Raw genomic sequence first — 16,741 nt, forward strand, 5'->3', positions numbered from 1 at the left:
TGTTGTCAAAAATAAAAACATTTGTGATCTGTCCGCATCCTGATAGTGATCACTGTATGTTAACCCTAGAATGGTTTGAATCAGGTAATGTAGAGGTTTTTTCCCCTCATCCTGATAAAGGGATCATAGTAGTGAATAATAGCTTGAATCGAATAAAATGGACCGAAGCAAATGTGCACCAATTTGACCAAATGTTGCAATCAGCCTTTCTGCCCTCAAAAAATCATAATCAAGGGAGTAGTGTTGCATATCATGATCTTATGCAATATTTTGCCCCTCGTAGTTCAAATAACCATCGAGTTGCACAAAACCGTCATATATTTAACGAAGATGCAAGAATTAGGAAAACGTTGTTTTGTTCTGAGAAGCGTGTGGCTATGAAATTGCCACTAGATGAGCAAGTATCTGCTCTAAAAAAGGCTAAAACGACATACAGGAATTGGTGTCGCTGGCATAGAATTAAATTGATGCAAATAGATGGAGAATCTATGCTCAAAGCCTTGCATGGACACAACACGGCCCGTGTTTGGAAATTATTAAACACAGCACTTGTGCCATCGCAAATAGCCCTCCAAGTTCATACCGTGCCTGAAGTTGAATGGGTAAAACATTATTCGAAGTTGTATGCAAGCCCAACTGAAACTAGGTCCATGGGGCAAGAGGGAAACCATGATCCTTTTCACATAAACATCGCGAAACCAGACATACTATATTTTATAAATAAAATCAGTAAGTCAAGAGCTCCGGGACCGGATGGTTTGTCCAATCATCGATTCAAGCAACAGCCTGAGGCTTGGGCCGATATCTTATGCCAAATTTTTGAACAAATTAATGTGACACAACTCATTCCTGATTCATGGAGACGATCCATAATAGTGCCCATATATAAGAGCGGGGATCGGCGAATACCGAATAACTATAGACCGATTGCCCTGTTGGACGCCCCTGGAAAATTATATAGTCGAATAATTTTACAAGAATTAAATAACTGGGCTATCCAACAGGGCAAAAGAGATCCCTTTCAATCGGGCTTTGTTGCAGGAATGGGAACTGGCTTAAATTTAACAACATTAAATTTGTTAAAGTCAAAATATCATAAGCTTGGGCAGCCACTTTACATGGCTTTTGTTGACTTTCGAAATGCATTCGACTCAATAGACCGTGGGCTCTTGTTTCAGAAATTGCATAAATATGGGTGCCCCTCTTCTTTGCTTACTGTGATTAAAAAACTTCACACGAATACGAGTATACAAATTAAATTGTCACTTGAAGGGCTACTATCTTCTGAGATTAGAACGTTCAGAGGTCTAAGACAAGGTTGCATTCTGGCATCAACCCTATTTAATTTGTTTTTGCTAGATTTGGGTGTAAGCCTACAGGTAAGCATGGCAGATGCACCGAAATTAGGCACCCAAAAGATTATGTGGCTCCTGTATGCGGACGATTTAGTGTTGGTATCACTTACCCCAAACGGGTTACAAGAGCTGTTGAATAAATTAGCGGATTACACGACTTAAAAACAATTTAATAATCAACACAAATAAAACGCAAATTGTGTCTTGTCTTAGAAAAGCTAATCCAAAAATGATGAATTATCAATGGAAGGTGTCCACTATGTCTTTGAAGAAAGTATTATACTATAAATATTTGGGCCTTCCATTTTCAGGGACAAGAACAAACTCGATTCTTGAGGACACTATCAAAGCTAAAAGTATGGCTTTGACATCACAAGCCAAAATTATCCTATTTAAGTATGGGCAATTTACTACAAGTCATGTCAAGAATTTCTATATGCAGAAAGTCGTCCCAATTCTGTCTTATGGGGCTGAAACTTTCCCGCCTAGGGAAAGACGATACTGGGACCATTTTGAAGGAAAGTTTTGGAAAACAGTTTTTTGCCTGCCATCTTGTACCCCGATATGGCTAATAAGATATGAATTGGGCTTGATCTCTATGTATGCACAGGTGTTGTGGAAATTTTGCAATTTTTATCGTAAACTTTTATTGGGATTACAATCAGATAACATTTTGGGATTCGTTGGCCATCATATATGTTCCTCACCAGATACATTTTCTAAGAATTGGAGGCTGTTTGTGCTAAATGCTCTTGCGGATGCAGAGATTTCTATAGAGATGCTCCTCTCTAATCCGAGTAAAGCCAAAATAAATTTATATCGCCATGATTGGATTATAACCCAACAGGTTTGCTCTGGCTATGTTGACTTTGACATCAATATTTTCCCTCATAAAAAAATCAGACAAATGAGTGACTATTTGGTTAAATGCCCGTCTATTGTGGTTCGTGCCACTATGTTAAGAATACGATTGAATTTGTGTTCAACTAATCAAATTTTAGCAAGACGTGGAATTATTCCCAAAAGTGAAGCCTTTTGTCGGTTCTGTACTAATATGAATCAAATTGAGACGTTAAGCCACGTAATAGTAGAATGTTTGGCTTTGTCCGGATTGAGAGAGCAATATTTCAAAAATGTAATGCAATTTTCTTGCCTGCGCTCACACTATGAAATATGGATTGCCTTGATCACGAGTAACAGAACAGTAGTACACATTGCTTTAACTCATACATTGCTTTAACTCAATTTGTCCAAACAGTGTTACCATATACTGCTAAGGATGATGCCAATTGATGTCGAAGTGCCTTTAAATTATTTATATTGTTTAGTACTTTCAAAGCTGTGTGCTTTAAAGTCGACTTTTACATTTTTAATTACCAAGATCCTTTAATTTTAAAAAGAATGCTGAGAAATCCCTTTGTGAAATTGCAATAGAATGTAATGAAATTATTATGCCTCCTTATGTTTATGGAGGTAATATATCTATCTTAAAATAAGTTGATAGACATATAGTTGTATTTTCGTTTTGCCTTGTATAGTCCAATGTTTAAAGTGTGGCAAATTTGTGATGCTCTGAATTTGAAAGGTTGAAACTTTTAACCATATCAAATAAAAAAAAAAAAAAAAAGAAATCTTCCTTGGGATTCTCTGACTCAAAAAAAACCTGGTATACTCTCCTGCCAGGTTCCTTTCCACAATCGCTGGAGTTCACTTTACACACACTTTGGCTTTGCCTGGTACACTCTCCACCGAGGACTTTCTTTAGCATACAATGCCCCTACGGCTTCTCTTAGTTTTACCCAAGTTTGTACTGTGGGTCCCTAACCCCATTTTCACTGTCTAGGGTTTCCAATGCTGTGCCAGACAGTGCTTCAGCATACCAACCCTTTCTCTGGGCTCACCGGCTGCTTTCTTGCGCTCTCTCTGCATCTCTAACTCCAAATAGGGTGCATCTCTGGATTTCTCTGACCCTGCAGCTACCTCGGCTGTCAGGAAGCACTGCTGGCTTTATTTCATCTTTCTGCAGCCTTCAGAGCTTCACTGGGTATGCTGCTTTGCCGCTCCATCTCCTGTGGTGCCGCCAGCGTCTGTACTCTCGGTTTCTCTGCTCGGCTGTCCTCGCAACAGCTGGGTGAGAAGACCACCAACACCATACTTCTCTTCCCGGCATGGTTTTAAAGTGTCTGGCCAATCTGATTCTTCAGCTACTAGACTGCTGATATTGGTTCTCCCTGGGAGTACTCATTGCTCCTTGCCTCTTCCACGTCTGTTTTTGTCACTTTGTTCAATATCTGATATTGAGGAGTACTGTCAGTATATTTCTCAAGTTGCCGAAGAGGATGATGGCAGTATGCCATTAGGGCATGAGTAATGGAGGGGATACCATGTCTGACCCAATGTCATGTCATCCCCCGTGAGGGTTGCACGCCCCCAACCCATGTGGTCCTCCCTCTAATAGCTGCACGCAGGGTCAGGATCAGGTAGCGGCTGCCGTCCCCTTGCCACATGAGTTGAGGCTATCTCAGGGAAAGGAGTGATAACATCGGATTCATCACACCATGTTCTTCAAATAAATTCAAATACAACGAAATACAAATCTACCTCGGACAAAAGAAAACTAAAGTAGAGGGCCATCAGAAACAAGATGATTAACTGTAGTTTTAGAAAGTCAGTTGTCTCTCCCTTCCAAGGTTGTACATTTTGAAATGGAATTTCCATGTTTAGGTAGGACTTGCATGCATCAGCACAACCTGGGAGGAAAGACACAGACCAAGGTGGGTCTGTGGAATCCTTGTTACTCTATAAGGTACTGTTAACCATTTGCCTCTAATGTCCTAAAAATTGATCCCATTCCCTAAAATAATCATTATTTCCACCCTCACCATATATTGCTTGTTGTGAGCAATCTAATATTTTACTACACAAATTGCAAACTATTTCTCTTTTTTTGAAAACCGCAAACCATAGCTATTTTAATCTTGTATGCCTTTTTGAAGTTAACCGACAAGTGTTAAGTAGAAGTCTAGGGTCGCAAATGTATGTGGTCTCTGTGTGGGCACTTTTTCAATATTGTATGTGCAATTGCTAATCTGCTCGTACCCCTGCCATCTCACCCCCACCTCCTTTTTATTTAGTGGCGTTACTGCATTCGTCTGGAAAACATGAGCCTGGAAACTGTGCAGCTGAGAGAGCGGCACTGGCGAATATTCAGTCTGACTGGGACACTGGAGACGGTGCGGGGTCGTGGGGTGGTGGGACGGGTAAGTACTACTCTCCACATCAAATAACTTTCTGTATTTGGTGAGCACTCGTAACAAAGACAGACTTACTGAAAGAAACCTCTTAACTGGCTGGTATTTTACTATGTCTGGGGGTTGGCACAACCAGGGGATCATCAGGCAATCCATGACTCGTAAATTTTGGTCTGATAAGGTTTATTTTACAACACAAAAAGGCTAACTATTTTGGTGGACTGGATATAAAAGAAATCAAAGGGGTGCAATTCCAGCTTGCTTAAGGTCCATAGTTATCAGTCTGTCCCTTAGTTGCTTTGAGATCCATCTTCTGGCAGTTAAGTCAGTCCACGAGATTTCAGTTGTCCACTGTACTTCTTTCTTGGCTTATTTCAGACTTTCTGTGGTTGTCCTCTTGGTTAAGATAAGTCCTTATAGGTGTTATTTACTCCTGCAATGGTTGAGGGATCTTGGATACTTTTCACATGCTGTCACATCTAGTCAAGGTCTTGCCAGATCTCACTGGGCCTGGGCAGCTTCCATTTTGCCCCTTGTAAACTGGTTTGACCACTGCCAGTACTGTTCTGTTAGCTCCCCTCTTCCCCAAGATACACTGGCTCTCTTCAACCTCTAATATGCCTGGTTACTTCCCTTTCCTCTTTGACATCACAAAATTAGCAGGCCCTCTTTAAACTCCTGAAATTACCCCAACTGCTTTGGCTTTGTCTGTTTTTGCTTGCCCTACCCCCCCTCCCCCGCCTTCCCTTCTTTTCCGGTTTCTCTTCCCACCTCTTCTCTGGGTGCTATTTAGCCCTTTTTGGCTTTTGGCACATTTCCTATTCCCCCCTCATGCAACTTTGTTCCATTTCTCTTGGTCTGCTCCTTCTCCCCCGCTCATTTCTCCCTCCTTCTCTCTGTTCAACTCTTTCCACTTGCCACCTCTGCCCCTTACTTGCTTCTCTGCAGATCTTCACTCCCCTGTCCCTCCTTTCACGTTCTTGCTTCCTCCTCATCTCTGCTTCTGGATGCCTGGCTCGCTCCTGCCCGCTCTCTTCTCGAGCACTTACTTGCCCACAACATCCTGATCACTCGTCTGAGGTACCCTGGTCATCATGGATCAAGCTCTGGCATGGCTATCCTCTTGGAACGACCTTCCCAGGTTGAACTTCGGGCCTTCCTCTCCACCACCACACACTCCACATGTGGTGTTCCCGAGGGCTCCATCCTCTCCCCACTGGTTTTTCAAGGTCTACATGGCTCCCTCATCTCTACCTTTCCATCTAACTTTGTGTTCCGCGGACGACGCGGAGCTCTTTCAAGCTACCCTCAGCCGCCGCCGCCGCCGCCTCCTCCTTGCTCATCCCGGACTCTCTCTCCACCATTGAGGCATGGCACGCCTCTACTGATCTCTTCCTTAATGCCAGTAAAACGGAGATCCTTCTCATTGGGACCCCCGCTTTTCCGCCCTCACCCTGGCTGGCCTCCCTTGGCCCTGTGCCCTCACCCAAAAAACTATGGGATTATCTTCGACTCCTCTCTCTCTCCTTCTCTCCACACATCACAGACGTTTCCAAAAAGTCCCATTTCCAACTGCACCTCTTTAGAGGTAGTCTTCCTTTTCTCACCTTCCCCCAGAAGCTGACTGTCTCCAGAGCCCTGGTTCTCCCTAACCTCCTTCTCAATTTACCTAACTCTGCCATTCGCCCTCTTCAACTCGTCTAGAACAGGACCGCAAGACTTATCCTTGGCTTCAAGCTTAGGGACCGCATCTCTCTGGCTCTGAAATCCCTCCCCTGGCTCCCGGTGGCTGCAAGGATCAAGTTCAAGACCTTCTGCATCGTCCACAAGGCTTTCTGGGGCTGGGGCCTGTACTATCTCCAACGCTCTCTTCCTAAGTACCTTCCTACTAGATCCCTCCGCTCGTCTACTTCATCTCTCTGTGGGTAAGTCGCTTCTCCAAGCAGAGACTGGGTGGTAGATCCGTCTCCTCTGCGGGTGCCTCCCTATAGAATGGCCTCCCTGCTGCTCTCCACCTTGAGCCGGATCTCCTTAAGTTCGTGAAGCTCCTCAGGACCTTCCTTTTCTCCTCTTCCTTCTCTCTGCCTCTCCGCTGCTAACCCGTCACCTCCTTCTCACTGCCTCTCCTCTGCTACCCTTCCCCTCTTCCTCCTGCATCATTATGCTGACTCACTGGCTGCTTAGTGTTCCTCAGACATTCAGAACACCAGAAGCCCCCCCCCCAATCCAGTCCCTTGCACTTGCCTGCTGGCCCTTCCGTGCTGCTGCCTGGCCTACATTGCACTACCTGGGTGTTTCCCTTGGGGAGGCCCTTCCAACTTTCCTCTCTCCTGCACTTCTTTGCGCACTGATACTTGGCCTAGTAAGAGTTTGTCTTGTTCCCCACCACCCCCCCCCCCGTACCACCCGCCCCCTGCCTGGTTGTGCCTTGCAACACTTGTGTATAGGCGCATTATAAATAACTAAACAATCAAACAACTCTTTGCTCCATAACACTACTGTGCTCCTTCTGATACTCACCCAACATTGAATTTACTCTGCTTAAATAAGTGGTCCCTCTTTTGGGGCCTTCTGATGTTGTCCCACACTCAGCTGTGCCATTTCCAATTCTAAGCATCACGATTAGCTCCTTAGACTAAATTGATATATCCAGACTGGTTCAGATTAGTCTATGCCTCTTACTGCGTCTCCGGACCACAACCTCAGGGGTTGTCTAGGATCCCCTCTTTGACCATGAATATTCTCCCAGAGGGCTTGAGGTCTAACGCAGGGTCACATCTAATGGTTCTTCACAAATGAAACCACTGTTGAATGTTCATTGATACACATCTGGGGAACCCTACGTCTTCCCATCACATTGCTTGTCCAAGGTGTATTGAGACTGAACAACCTGGCACTAAAAACCTGCTACCCACCCGTATTTGTTACCCAAAGTCCATGTTCTGGAGTTTGGTTGGGACCGTTGAAGGTGGGGGTCAGATAGTTGTGACCCTAAAGACTGCAGTAGTGGGTGGTGGTACTGAGACCCCATGTTCTTGCTAGTCTCCTCAATTACTCTCAAACGCGTGACCTTGTCACAGGGTACAGTCTGAAAGGTATGCAAGACTGAGATGAGTTGGTCACTTGTCAAGTGGAGCTTGTGCCATGCAGCTGCCGAAAGCAGTAGAGTGAAGTGAAAACATTGACTACCATAAAATGGATCGCAGAATTGGTGGAAAAAATGTTCAAGAAACAGAGAAATAAAATATGCCCATTCAATAGGCCATCTCTAGAAATTTATCTAGTTGCAAGCCTTTCTCCACAGTACTTTTGAATTTAAGATGAACTCACTCACCCACCCCTCTGCCAACTACCCTCCCCCCAATTTAACATAGGCTCTTCAAGATACTGACGGCTCTTACTTGTATTCAGTTGCATCCAACTTTGCATGTGGCCTTCATGCCATGTTGGTATGTGTAATTCTTTTCCCGTTAGGATGAGCCCGGAAACTGTTGCTGTCTCGCTTCGTGACAACTCGTCCATCGACCTGCCCGCCGAACCCGGCACCGACCCGGCTACCCAACCCCTCTGGAGCCCTTACCTGGGAGTACCAGACTACAGCTCACCCTGAGCCCACCATTTAAATCAATTTGCCTTGAAAAAGACTTAGGTCGAAACCCGCGTCGGCTGTTTGCACTTAACCATGTTGATTTCTTGGCAATCATTGCCACAAAGATGTTTTCTTTATCTTTGATCAAACCAAAAAACGCAAAATATAAAAAACAAGCACCAACAACCTATTGTCTCGATCATGAATAGTATTCACCAAGCATAATTGCAACCTCATGGACTAATATATCCATCCAGCGCCCACACTGATCCACGGAATTGTCATCCCTGCCGATGTTGCTGTTTGTTGGTTTGCTCGTTGGGGAGGAAAATAAAAACATCTGGAGAGCGAAACAAGAGTGCCCGGGAGAGCGTGGAGAATTCTTGTCTCCACTAGCGGGTGACGGTCTGAGGCCTCTATTGCAGCAGCCAGTTGGGGGAATTATGGACGGTGTGGACAACCTGTGCTGCAGTCTGAATGAAGTACGGAAGAACAGCCTCCTTATATCCATCTTGGTCTATTAACTCTAACGCAGTAAAAGGTACCTGCACCTGCCCGCACGTAACTGCAACTCTACTTGTTTTCCCGTTTCTCTTGGAACATTACAGAAACACAGTTTATAAACGGACCAGCAGAGCTGGGGCGGGGGTCCTCTGTGTACCCCTCGAGCTGGTTGGGTGTGCCCCTCCAGCTTGTGCCTTTGTGTTTAATCCCGGGTTCCTGACTCTGCAATATGAATATGAATTTGGCAGCCACTGACAAATTGTCTGAATATTAACTTGGATATACCGTGTCTGCTTCTGGTTAATATTGTACGGCAAAACTGACTGATTTTATACGTTTTATACATTATTATTACTTTATTTTCTTACATGGGTCATTTTTGTTTTACTGCTGATTTTTAACTGCAGGGTGTTTAGTAAATCTGCAATGCTTGCAATAGAATTTATTATATGCTGGCATTTTACTTATAGTATTATTTAAGTGTTTTTAGTAAGGGGTTAGTTTGGGTCGGGTATTTTTGGGCATTTAATGTGTTTTTGTATTTTGCTATTGTGTGACCTGCTTGATGTAGTACGAACAACCCTTTTTAGTGATTTTCTGAACATACCTTACAACACCATACAATGGCAAAGCGGAAGGCAGAAAGAGCCTCATCACCAGGGTCCAGCAGAAATAGAATTACTAGGATGATCAAACCAATACACAAGGTGAACTCCTTGATCACCGAAATACAATGTTTTTATATGACCTTGATGGCATAGAATGTACTAAAAGATGTGGTAACAACAACTGGTGGGCAGCAGGAGGGTAATGTAAGGGTTATGTTACAACCAGTGCAGCTCCAATCCAGACCCAGTGTCTCAAATTGTTAGGGGCCCTTGAGGAGAGGGATCTGATCAATGTGATCGAGCCCTGTGATGTGTTGGCACCAGAAGGCAGAACAGGGAATAATAATAGACCACAAGGTCCTGAGGAGGATCTGCTGGCACCCTTCGAGAGAAGCCAGAAACCGGGGCAGGAAGGGCGAATAAATTGTTTTCCCTGCAGTGGTCCTCCGGTCAGGGGAGGAGGTGGTCCTGTGGTAGCATAGTGGAAGTTTACTCCGAAAAGACAACGTCCCCACCTATAGCTCGATTAGAGGGGTCTAAAGAAATACTACAGCTAGGAAGGTGTAATGAGAATCCGGGCAGTCATGAAGGAGAAAGTGAAACTGACCAAATACAAGATATAGGGATGATTGGAATTAATCCCATGTTTTGCCTTGCAAATGTATTTGAACCCCTTGCAAAGGAAGGGTTGGGTGACAATCCAGGGAAGACTACCCCCCCCTAAGCGAAGGGGAATCCAAAATAGAATTAAGAAATTTGGGAAGCTATTTGGTAAAGGTGTACTCGTCGACACAAATATAAAAAAAAACATAATTTAATCGTGGATAATCACACTGATTTAGGGACCCAGACCTCCCCTATCAGTTTATCTGAGACCCCCCTCACCTACTTCATTACCAAGATATAATATTTACACAGGGGAGTTGGTCCCAATAGCACAAATCCCTAAGGATCCTGGAGCTTTCGATAAAAGGATGTACACCGAAAAACTATCCCCCATTGTCTGCGTCAAACCTTACCCAATTCGGAAGCCCTCAAACACACTGGCCTAAAAACATCAGGGGAAATGTAAGGCACATAAAGGACATCCCTCAGTTCTCGTTGTTAATGTCCCCTGACTAACACCTATATCATATGAGGACCAGAGGCTCCCACTAACAAATGTATGCACTGGTTTAGGCATAGAAGGTGATACCTATCCATAATAAGAGATGATCTTGTCCAGTGTTCCAGAGGTCCTTTGCCACAGTCTGGACTAGTCTATATCCAGATATATCTGCGTTCAGGGACTCCTGCGAATTGATATAAGGACCTACCGCCTGACAATGTCAGGATTATTTTGAAGTCGACTGAATCACTCCAAAACAGTTGAGAGGGGTGGATGCAGGACCCTCTGGAGAGAACGCATGAAGAAGAGGGGCAAGGAGAATGTCTCGAAGACAGTGCCTTAGGGAGATTTGCGTACAGTCGATTGACTGGCTGGAGAGTCGAGTAAAACTATGGTATCTGACTTCACATTCCTATCATGGAATGTGGCGGGAATGGCCAGGCTGCTGGAAGATTCAGATTGGTGCTTGTTTGTACTTGGACATCAGGTGTTCCTATTACCGGAGACATGGGTATGCGTGTCTTTCCCACTCCAAGGCTATACAACCTTCTTTGTCGCTACAGTAAAAGAGCGTAGGGGGAGGCCAAGTGGGGGTATTCTGGTGTGAGTAGACGTTAACTTGGGATGGAAGATTGTTAGTCACCCAACCAATTCCATGGACCTACAGTTTCAAACTGTGGAAACCAGAGAGGGTAAAGCCTTGTATCTATTTAATGTATATAACTGGTCCATACAAAATGGAAGTGGTGGAGAAGCTACAGGGGATAATTGACTCATGGCCTTTGGAAGGCCGGGAAAATATAGTATTATCCTTTCAGAGGACCTTGATCTGCAAATTGAGCCGATGGGGGCATTAGAGAGACTATGGACAGACTGGGACATCCCTATGTTAGTGGCAGTCTCCCCTAGGAAGGTTCACCTCTTAGCGACAGATATGGCCTGTGTTTTGGATAATTTGTACTTGAGGGCATGTAACAGAGGGTTCCGGAATGAACCTGCAACTAAAACATTTGGGGGGGGAATAATGCTGATCGCCTAATAGATTATATTTTAATCTCAGAACGACTGGGCCTGGTGGAGTGAGTTTTTAAGGTTTGGGCATGAACCGAAAGTGGTCATTTTCCACTAGCAATTAAAATCAAAGGAAACTGGCTAAGCCTAGGAAACCCCCAGGAGTTCAATAACACCCAGCCAAGTTTTATATCGGGCCATGCCCGTTGATCAATCAAATGGGCCAATCTGATGGATCAGGAACTCCAGCCTGCTGTATATGATGCCATCCTGGATAATCTGGCAATTATTAGCAGAGAAGGAACTACATACAATGAGATCTTGAGGGAGTTTGAGAAACTTAAGGGTTATCTGACCCGCATATAACACTCCCAGCGGTGGTAGTAAAGAGCAAGATACTCACACAGGCTGGTATGATCACGGGTGTAGCGAAGCAAAGAAAAAAATCATGGCATGTGCCTGTGCAGCCCTGTGGATAGATGGAGATGAATTGTGCTTTGTTAAATCGGAATACAAAACCCGAATTAGAACATGGAAAAGCTCATTTGTCCATGAACAACGGAGTGTTCTCCACAATGCACTGGAGAGTGGCAGTGACATACTATTTTGGAAGCTGGTTACCGACCGGGAGTTGAAGGGCGAACGCTCACTCCACGGTAGTATTAATGCAGAAGATTGGCATCACCACTTTTCCAACCTGTACAAATTGGCTGATGAGAACACTCCACACCGGTGTTGGAATGTGATGAAGGCCTTGAACAACACAGGGGAACCCTGATCATATCAAGGCAAGAAGTGGAAAAATCCCTGAGGGCCCAAAAAAAGCAGGAAGACCTTGGTCCTGATCTCATCCGAGCAGATCTGTTTAAAGACCAGCTGTAAGTGTGAGCACTGACATGGTGTAGAGTTTTCGGTTCGGTTTCACATGCCCTCCCTGCACCCCAACCCCGCCCCGCCACTGTGGCAAAGATCGGTTATCATACCAGTCTATAAAAAGGGTGGCAGGGTAAGCCCTGCAAACTACTGCCCAATATCGTTATTGGACGGAGCAGGGAAAACCTTTTGGCAAGATAATCCTAAACCACCTTCAGGAATGGGCAAATTTGAATAACGTGATCACTGATCTCCAAGCGGGTTTTAGAAAGAAATGGGGGGACGATAGACCAGTGCTTCATGTTCTATCTGTTGATACAGAAGCACATAGTTTTGCAAAATCGGAAACTATATGCTATGTTTTTGGATCTTTGTACGGATTTTGATTCAGTTTCTAGAGAAGCCCGGAGGATCCGGTTAAGTAGAACCCCCCCCCCTCCCCACACACCCCCATATTTTGGTCTCGATTGGGGGGACACTATATATGAACTACTTAGCAACAGTAGGCTATGGCCTTGGGCGTGAGGAGACCCATTCATTTAATGTCAATAAACGAGTCAGACAGGGGTGTGTCCTGGCCCCTCTTCTTTTTAATAAATATATCTCGGGAAATCATAGATGCCTTGAGAGAATGCCAGGACTGCCCCCAAAATGGCAGACAAGAAATATCCTGCACATTTCTACGCAGAGGATGCAGTTATTCTCGCCACTACGCCCGAGGGCCTGAACAAATCATTGAATGGTTTTTATTAAAATGTAAAGAACTGCCCTTGGAGTTCAATACTGAGAAATCTAAAGTATTGGTCTTTAAACCAAGGTTTGTAAAAAAGAAATAAAAAAAAGTGCCTTGACTATCGAGGTCAGTTATGTCCCTTTGCAGCAGGTTGGGTTTTTTGACTACTTGGGAGTCGGGTGCCACGAGATCAGAGGGTGGAACCCAGAGGTGGAAAGGTCGAGAATAAAGCTGGGGAAATACAGTGGGGCTACCAGATCTTTCTATAAATGGCACGAGAGTGGATCAGTTTCCCCAGCGCTTAATCTTTATAAAAACCAAGCCTTTCCTGCAGTCCTCTTTGATTTGAAAATATGGGTATACGCTGCTTCATGGAAATGGAGTCTCTGTGAACGATGGTTCTTGAAGAATGTGCTTATGCTTCCTGAAAATGACCCATCGCCATTGGTATACTTGGGACTTTGTTAATGCAGTGTCGTCTCAGCTAGCCCTCAAACCTGTCCTCTACTGGATAAAACTGTGGCAAAATGAGGGCCTGGACCATTATTGGGACGCGCTGTTATATCTAATGGCTCTGGAAGCAGGCAAAAGCTTGGGCTTGGTGGCCCATGTTAAGAATACCATGTATGCCCTTGAAGCAGGAGAATACTGGGAAAACCCTATCGCTTGGTCGCAACTGTCTGTCAAGGACTTGAATAAATGTGCCAAAGATCGTCAAGGGCCCAATTGGTAATGAAAGCCCAAACATTAAAGACTGGGAGATAATACATTGAACTGGGTATGGGGTATTTTGGAGGTATTTAGATCTAATTAACCCAGCATATGAAAGATCCCTGTATTTACGAGTGAGGTTAGGAATATTCCACATAGCCTCATTCACTAAATCGGGGAGGAATGCAGGGGGGGTACAGGGGGGAATACCCCATGTGTGGGCCAGCCTGTGAAACCTTGATACACTTTTTATTGATCTACCCTAGTGCAATAACCGTGAGAAAATGGCATGTGAGCCCGCTGTGTAGCATAGGGCTTGGTTGCAAAGAAAGAGGGCCGTGAAATGGATATTAAGATTAAGCACTTTTTTTTCAGCCCAGGTACTGTGATATAACCATTAATGAAGCTGCTAAGGATTGATTACTATTATGGCTTTGAGGCCGCAAGCAATTCTCTCATTTGTTTTACTGTTTTTAATATCAAGTGGCCTGATATTTTATTGTTCATATAAGGTTTGAAGCTGAAAGTATTCTGTTGTATTGTTCTTAACATCATGTGGTTTTTATTATGTTACTAAGGAATCATTGTGGAATTTTATTGAGAATTATATGTGTAAATTAAATCTGAAGTTTTTATAAATGAATAAAGGTTTTTCAAGCATGAAATCCTTTGCCCTTATCCCCAGATCTCCATTAATTACACATATTCTAATACAAGCCTGTCAACTGGATTGAAGCGAGTCTTTAAACTGCTATCCTGATGACCTACACTGTAAACAAGGAACAGAATGCTTTTTACATTCAATAAAAAAACAACCCTTGGTCTGAAGTGCATAAGTTGATTCATTTGACTATGTTCTTACTGTAAATTCTACTGTATGAGATGACATAGGATGCCTGTGGAAAGGCTGTAATATTCTAGTCTTTCTGAAGCCCCCATGCACCAATTTAATGTAGCCATTGGGCTCTGTCAAGCCAGGGGACTGGAGTATGTGGGGGGGTTGTCATTCTTGACCTGCAAGATTGCTCACCTTTGTGGCCTTCCTTTTTAGGAGCCAGTTCTATCGAAGGAGGAGCCAGCCTTTCAGTACAGCAGTCATGTGTCTTTGCAGGCGCCCAGTGGCCACATGTGGTGAGTCCTCCGCCCTGTGTGCATTAAATGATCAGCAAAAGTGACTGTACTAGAAACCCCACTCCCCCCGCCAGCTATTTTCCTGTCCGCCACGATTCTTTGCAATCCATGCTCTAACAATTCCCTCCCCTCCTCCCCCGACATTCTGACATTGTTCCCTACTACAACTCCACAGAAGGTGCACTGTTATCCTACCAGCACTTTAACTAATATTGTCTTTGTTTCTGTTTTCAGGGGCACATTTCGCATGGAACGAGAGGATGGTTACCTGTTTGATTGCCGCATTCCTCCTTTTTCCTTGGAGAGCCGCCCTGAAGATCTTCCAGGATATGGAACATAATGGGGGCTCTTTTAGAGACTGGTGATGGGGGCACATCTTCTTGCCTTCAATGCTCCGTATGAACAGAAGAATGCTGTTTGGCCCTCACCTTTCTGACACACCTTGGGATAGGCCTAGCCTCTGTGAGGCAAGAACTGGGGGTACACGTCCGACTGGCCTGTTGATCAAGGAATTCCGCCACTCCCCTCAGTGAGGGTCAAGTCCAGGATTTTTGTAGGGGCTCTCATTAATGCCTTGAGGAGTAATGGGAGGCCAGGGTGAATTTTGTTCTTTCCGTTCAGTAGATGCGCGATGATCCAGGACCTGAACTTGGCACTCTTCCACTCCAGCGACTGTTGTAAATATGTCGCCTTTAATGTGTTATTTATTCATTTCTTTGGACTGTTAGAAAATGGAATGGCATGAATAGTATTTTATGGGAGGTCTTTGCAGTGACCCCCACATGGTTCGTGATTTTGAGTGGCTTATGGGAGTCAGGCTGCATTGGAAAAGTTTGTGTTGTGTGTAGTTATCCATGTACATTTTTCCTGTAAGTAAATTGGATTCATGTTTTGTAATTGAAATGATGGCACTCTGGAAGCCTCCCACCAAATCGCCCTTCACAGAAACCAACACTGCTTTCTTGTAATGAACAAGACTTCCCTCGTACTCGACACTCCTGTTGACCGACCAAATCTAGGAAAAGAAAGTGGAGACCAACATCTGCCTAAAAATGTACAAAATGATCTTTGCTTGAAAAACTGTATGATGGCTCAAAATCTCTGAATTTGGAATTGTGTACAAGATATGAAATCTCTCAATAAACTGTTCATGCTGTACCTCAAATGTTTTATTTTCCAATTTCTTTGTTTCACAATTACAAAAGTAGAAGAACAAAATAAATAGAAATGAATGCAAACTGGCCCAGTTTACCAAGTAAAAGAAGAATTTGCTTTGCCAAAGCAATTTGCATGTGTTTGTTTATAAAGCACTCCAAGCCTGGCGGTATCTAGGCACGCGCATTGCAGGTTTCTCCGAGATACATTATTACAAGTCATATAAGGCAAATGAAGCAAGGAATTATTTACAACATTAACATGGGTTTAACAATCATTCAAACTCTGGTATATACACAGTGGATTAAGCAGTGATATAAATCTAGCATATAAAGGTGAATTAACATTAGCATTGTTAAGAATAAGGCACATGGCATCATATTCACAAGGAGAAGAGGTCATCGTAGTATTCATTTTAGGAATAATAATGATAGCCTGGAATGCGTTATAAATCCCGAGCATGGACCCAACTTTTTGTTTTTCTACTGAAGCTATAGAAGGAGGGGTCAGTTCTTAAGGTAGAGGGAAATGAGTCCCAAAGCTGGGCTGCCATGACAGGAAAGCTACTTCCCCTGCTTTCTTGAGCTTGTATCTGGGGACTTTCAGACAGAATGAGTGCATGGTCCTGGTGGGGCATGTAGATGAGTTTCTAGCAAATTTATCCATGATGTATTTGGGGGCTGTATTAGTTAAGCATTTGTGGGTAAGGGAT

At 44.0% G+C, this 16,741-nt stretch overlaps 1 protein-coding gene across 2 annotated transcripts in view; it reads left to right on the forward strand.

Moving 5' to 3' along the window:
• The window catches only part of LOC138581019 (polymerase delta-interacting protein 2-like), a 144,867-nt gene extending 128,828 nt beyond the window's left edge, over positions 1-16,039 (forward strand). For both annotated transcript variants that reach the window (XM_069652032.1, XM_069652033.1), the window contains exons 9-11: positions 4,490-4,615; positions 14,795-14,874; positions 15,109-16,039. In XM_069652032.1, coding sequence (XP_069508133.1) covers positions 4,490-4,615; positions 14,795-14,874; positions 15,109-15,214 — 312 coding nt within the window. In that variant the 3' untranslated portion in view covers positions 15,215-16,039. The remainder of the gene's footprint in view (positions 1-4,489; positions 4,616-14,794; positions 14,875-15,108) is intronic.
• The last annotated feature ends 702 nt before the right edge of the window (positions 16,040-16,741 follow it).

Source organism: Ambystoma mexicanum, chromosome 3p (genome assembly GCF_040938575.1).
Source record: "Ambystoma mexicanum isolate Mex_15411 chromosome 3p, UKY_AmexF1_1, whole genome shotgun sequence".
NCBI lineage: Eukaryota > Metazoa > Chordata > Amphibia > Caudata > Ambystomatidae > Ambystoma > Ambystoma mexicanum.